The 6,628-nt window shown below is 42.5% G+C and overlaps 1 protein-coding gene across 1 annotated transcript in view; it reads right to left on the bottom strand.

Annotated features, from left to right (window-relative positions):
* The window catches only part of LOC143297080 (uncharacterized), a 102,574-nt gene extending 96,400 nt beyond the window's left edge, over window positions 1–6,174 (bottom strand). Inside the window, exon 1 of the mRNA XM_076609252.1 lies at window positions 5,542–6,174. Coding sequence (XP_076465367.1) covers window positions 5,542–5,621 — 80 coding nt within the window. The 5' untranslated portion in view covers window positions 5,622–6,174. The remainder of the gene's footprint in view (window positions 1–5,541) is intronic.
* Between the last annotated feature and the right edge of the window lie 454 nt (window positions 6,175–6,628).

The raw sequence follows: 6,628 nt of genomic DNA on the forward strand, positions 1-6,628 counted from the left end.
CACACACACACACACACACACACACACACACACACACACGCACAGCAGCAAGTCAGGGTGAGTGTTTGTCCAGCACTGGACGTTCTCACAGAAAGAGGTCAGTGTGAGGTCACTAACACGACACACAGGATCGGTGTGGGGTCACTAACACGACACACAGTGTGGGGTCACTAACATGACACAGGGGGTCAGTGTGGGGTCACTAACATGACACACAGGGGGTCAGTGTGGGGTCACTAACATGACACACAGGGGTCAGTGTGGGGTCACTAACATGACACACATGGGGTCAGTGCGGGGTCACTAACATGACACACAGGGGGTCAGTGTGGGGGGTCACTAACATGACACACAGGGTCAGTGTGGGGTCACTAACATGACACATAGGGTCAGTGTGGGGTCACTAACATGACACACAGGGGGTCAGTGTGGGGTCACTAACATGACACACAGGGGTCAGTGTGGGGGGTCACTAACACGACACACAGGGGGTCAGTGTGGGGGTCACTAACACGACACACAGGGATCGGTGTGGGGTCACTAACATGACACACATGACACACAGGGATCGGTGTATGGTCACTAACACGACACAGTCAGTGTGGGGTCACTAACATGACACACAGGGTCGGGTTGGGGTTACTAACATGACACACAGGGGTCAGTACGGGGTCACTAACATGACACACAGGGATCGGTGTGGGGGGTCACTAACACGACACACAGGGGTCAGCGTGGGGTCACTAACATGACACACAGGGGTCAGTGTGGGGGTGGGGTGGGGTGTTCACTAACACGACACACAGGGATCGGTGTGGGGTCACAGGGGTCAGCGTGGGGTCACTAACATGACATACAGGGGTCAGTATGGGGGTCCCTAACATGACACGCAGGGTCGGTGTGGGGTCACTAACATGACACACAGGGTCAGTGTGGAGTCACTAACATGACACATAGGGTCAGTGTGAGGTTACTAACATGACACACAGGGTCAGTGTGAGGTTACTAACACGACACATTCAGGGTCAGTGTGGGGTCACTAACATGATACACAGGGTCAGTGTGGGGTCACTAACATGACACAGGGTCAGTGTGGGGTCACTAACATGACACACAGGGGTCAGTGTGTGTGTGTGTGTGTGTGTGGGGGGTGTCACTAACATGACACGCAGGGGTCAGCGTGGGGGGTCACTAACATGACACGCAGGGTCAGTGTGGGGTCACTAACATGACACACAGGGGTGGGGGTGGGGGGTGGCTATCTGAGTAGCCTTTTACCAAAGTCTGTCACTGAAGGAACAGCCAGGACTAAGGATCAGCAGTTGACGAAATCACAAACACAAACAGACTGCTATCCTGGCTCTCTGAGCGAAACCCGTTAGCTCTTTCGACGTTGCTTCTGGCGTTCAGCTCTCGGTGTATATGTCGGATATTTCTCACTTCCTTAACATTTGTGATTTTATCAATGCTCTGGTGACTATGACAGATTTATAGACAGGTTCTTCACTGCCATCAGCATATGCAATGGTGAGATTTAAAGCGTGAGCGTTGATAAATTTCAAAGAGCAAGAATTGCACTGCCGCTGTCACAGCGCTGCTAATATGGCTGACAACGTGTGGCCTGCAAGTAGCGACGTCACGTCGTTCATTTCCATAGGTCTGTATCCCTAGCACAGGTGAACCCTTGGAGGGGTCTATAATGGAACATTTGCTTCAGTGATGTAACGGTTTAAAAAAACACACAAAAAAACCAACCTTCAGTGCCACAGTTACGTGCGTACACCGTGACGTCACTAATGACATCATCAAAAGAAGGGAAATAACTCTGGAAGGCTGGTGATTCACACATGTCATCCAGAGTGGTATATCTCCAGACGGTTTTCTCAGATTTACACTGATTGTTTGGAATGTTGACTTAGGACTTGAAATAGCACTTTCTCCTACTGTTTTTTTTTTTTCTGGCACTGAAGAGGTATTAATTTAAGAATATATACTTTCTGATAGTGAGTTGATGAAACCTTACCTGCACGAAAATGTGTCATCAGAAATCACTGGAAACGTTGGTGTTTTGAGTTTTCGCATTCAGTATCAATTGTTTCTCCTGTTGAATTAATGAGTTCCTTTAAAAAAAAAAAAAAAAAATCCACCAACTAATTTTCTTTCATTTCACTTCTAATTATTCCAAGTAATCACCTTTAATTCCGTCCTCCATCAACCCTGCTTCCCCCAACTCACCATTCATCCCCTTCCCCCTCCTCTCCTGAATTTTAAACGACAGCATTCAAATGTGAAAAAGCAGTACTTCATTGGGCGACGGGACGCTCAACAGAGTTCTCCCCCCTCTTCCTGGTGAAACCCTGCAAAGGCCCTGCACTCGCTTCACGTCCCTATTCCATGAAGTGACACTTGTGTCACTGTCTGTACATTTACATTGTGTCACTGTGTACGTTTGCATTGTGTCATTGTACATGAACATCGTGTGACTGTCTGTAGATTTGCATCGTGTCACTGTACGTTCATGTTGTGTCACTGTACATTTACATTGTGTAACTGTCAGTGTACATTTACATCGTGTCACTGTACGTTCATATTGTGTCAGTGTACATTTACATTTGTCATTGTCTGTACATTTACATCGTGTCACTGTCTTTATATTTACACTGTGTCAACGTCACTGTCTGTACATTTACGTTGTGTCACTGTACATTTACATTGTGTCACTGTTGTGTCAACGTCACTGTCTGTACATTTACATTGTGCCACTGTTGTGTCACTGTACATTTACATTATGTCACTGTACATTTACATTGTGTCTCTGTTGTGTCAACGTCACTGTACATTTACATTGTGCCACTGTACACTGACATTGTGCATCTGTACATTTACATTGTGTCACTGTCTGTACATTTACATTGTGTCACTGTACATTCACATTGTGTCACTGTACATAAACATTGTGTCACTGTCTGTACATAAATATTTACATTATGTCATTGTACATTTACATTGTGTCACTGTGCATTTACATTGTGTCACTGTCTGTACATAAACATTGTGTCACTGTAAGTTTACATCGTGTTATTGTACATTTACATTGTGTTACTGTCTTTACATTTACATTGTGTCACTGTACGTTTACATCGTGTTATTGTACATTTACATTGTGTTACTGTCTTTACATTTACATTGTGTCACTGTACGTTCATATTGTGTCACTGCACATTTACATTGTGTCACTGTCTGTACATTTACATTGTGTCACTGTACATTTACATCGTGTTATTGTACATTTACATTGTGTTACTGTCTTTACATTTACATTGTGTCACTGTACGTTTACATCGTGTTATTATACATTTACATTGTGTCACTGTACATTTACATTGTGTCACTGTACATTTACATCGTGTTATTGTACATTTACATTGTGTCACTGTCTGTACATAAACATTGTGTCACTGTACGTTTACATCGTGTTATTGTACATTTACATTGTGTTACTGTCTTTAAATTTACATTGTGTCACTGTACCTTCATATTGTGTCACTGGGCATTTACATCGTGTCACTGTCTGGACATTTACATTGTGTCACTGTACATTTACATCGTGTCACTGTCTGAACATTTACATTGTGTCACTGTACACTTAAACCGTGTAACTGTCTGTACATTTACATTGTGTCACTATACATTTACATCGTGTCACTGTCTGTACATTTACATTGTGTCGCTGTCTGTCTATATATTCCCATTGTGTCACCATCTGTACATTTGCTATTATTTTATCAACTCGAATTTTCCTGATTTTCTGGCATTTTCTGGGGGAGGGGGGAAGCGGGGGGCAGGGTCGTGTGTGAGTGTGTGTGTGTGTGTGTGTGTGTGTGTGTGTGTGTGTGTGTGTGTGTGTGTGTTATCTGTTCATGATGCGAGGATGGTGATTATTTATTTTCGTGGTTGATTATTTTTTTCCTTGGTGATTGTTGCTTCTGTGTTGTAAGATGTAATTGGTGGAGCGCCATGAGTAATTGTTTCTTAGTTGAATTTTCATGAGCATTGTTATTTCTTTCTTGTTATATTCAATTTGTGAAAGCACAGTCAGCCTCTCTGTGAGGGAACAGCGCTATAGAAGAGCACTTCACTCTTCTTCTTCTTCTTAATTGCAATGTTTTTAAAAGCGAATATGTGAAATGCTTTTATTTGAGAACATATGTTTATTACTTTTGTTTAATCAAGTTATCCGCGTGTGTGGGGTGGGTGGGAGGGGAGGGGGGGGGAGTGCGGGTGTGTGCTGATTATCTGGTTGTGGTTTTCCGCAATTCATCTTTATTCTTATCTTATCTGTCTATTATAATCAATGTGCAGTATAGTAGGCTATGTTTATAATTATATTCAAATAATGTTTCTTAATTCTTTCTGTTTTTACATTAAGAATACTAGTTATTACCTGCAGTGTGTGAATGTATGTATGAAACGATGTATGTGATATTTTTTACATTTGTATCTTCGTAATATTTGTAGGGGCTGTTGTTGGCTTTTACAGTTATGGTCCCCATGTTGTTTACTTGTCTATGTTGTGATAATGCACCTGACCAAATTTCTCCAGTTGGAGATAATAAAGTTATTCTTATCTTATCTTCTTCTTCTGATTATTATTATCATATATTATCATTATTATTATTATCATGTTTCTCAGTGCAAGAACTGACGACAGCGAGACCGACAGACAGACATACAGACAGAAAAACAGACAGACAGACAGAGAGAAGAGAGAGAGAGATGGACAGAGTAGGAAAAAAAGGAAGGGGAACGAATCGAATGTTATCTAACCAGCGTTACGAGATTCGCAATTAACATGCTTTTATTCACTCAGCCCTGGGGCATAGGAGAAAATTAGATCAGATTAAGTATAAATGCTTTGAAATACGCATAAAGTTGTTTTTTGTTTGTTTGTTTGTTTGTTTGTTTGAGTTTTTTAACAAAGAAAACCTGGTCGAAAGTAAAGCGTTGAAAAGTACAGACATAGATAGAGAGATAGAGGGAGAGAACAGACAGACAGACAGACAGACAGACAGATGTATGCAGACACACAGACACAAAGGCACGCAGATGGACGGAGAGGCAGACGAATGAAGGGCTGTACAAAAAGACTGGCAGACAGACAAATGGATGGATAAAGACTGAGCAGACAGACAGATGGACAGACAGGTAAACAGTGAAGAGACAACCGGACTCACACACACACACACACACACACACACACACACACACACACGAACACACAAATACACACACGAACACACACACACACACACACACACACACACACACACACACACACACACACACACACACACACACACACACACACACACACACACACACACACACACACGAACACACACACACACACACACACACACACACACACACACACACACACACAGGGGCATAAAAACAGAGAGGCAGACAAACAGACAGAAGCACAGACAGAGACAGACAGACAGACAGACAGAGACAGGCAGAGTCCAGAATTCCACCCACCTGATTTTCTTCACAAAAGACAGACGTTTCTTAGCGCCGGGGTCTGTGCTGTCGCCTTGAGCACACTGCTGCTTGGACATAGCTAGTCACACGCTGTCACACTCACACACACACACACACAGACATCATCTTCCCTGTCTGAGAGTCCACGTGTACGCTACGGTACACACACACACACCACCACCACCACCACCACCACAACCACCGCCTCAACTGTGCAGCAGTCACGGAAAACCATTCTGTACTTTTCACAACTCGCGGTACGAAACGCCGACCAGCTAAGTTCCGCGCAGTCCTTGCTTCGCTGCTGTCTGTGAGCGAAAGAACGAAAGACGTTGATCACAGCTGTAGACTCCATCAGAACAGCTTTGCAAGGCTGTGTGGAAATCAAGGGCCCATCAGAACAGCTTTTCAAGGCTGTGTGGAAATCAAAGGGCTATCAGAACAGCTTTTCAAGGCTGTGTGGAAATCAAGGGGCTATCAGAACAGCTTTTCAAGGCTGTGTGGAAATCAAAGGGCTATCAGAACAGCTTTTCAAGGCTGTGTGGAAATCAAGGCACCTGGTTTGTGTTCTACCAGTGTGCATCCACTCACATTACCATGTGCTGGTTTTCAGAACACAAAAACTGCTCACAATGATCAAAGTAAACGAAAGGATGGTTTAAAGTGTTCTTTATGAATAGATAAACAAATAGATAGATAGATGGATAGACAGATGAGTGCCTGCCTGACTGAAGTTAGATAGATAATTGAGATAGATATGAACTGAGATAGATAAATGAATAGATAGTGATTAGATAAGTAAATAAAATAGATAAATAAGTAAATAAATAAATAGATAACTAAATAAATAAATAAACAGATAAATAAATAAATAAATAAATAGATGAATGAATAAATGAATAAATAAATAAATGAATAAACACACCACGTCACACTTTGTGTCGTCGACCGTTGCCTTTCTTATTTCAGTTCCATGGCATCGCAATAACTGAATAATTAGCCTGTAATAAACCGTTAGTACAAGGCCAAGAGGGCTTTTTTTCTTCGTGGTTTTTTTGTTTGTTTGTTTGTTTGTTTTTTCATT

The sequence above is a fragment of the Babylonia areolata genome, chromosome 22, assembly GCF_041734735.1.
Source record: "Babylonia areolata isolate BAREFJ2019XMU chromosome 22, ASM4173473v1, whole genome shotgun sequence".
Classification (NCBI taxonomy): domain Eukaryota; kingdom Metazoa; phylum Mollusca; class Gastropoda; order Neogastropoda; family Buccinidae; genus Babylonia; species Babylonia areolata.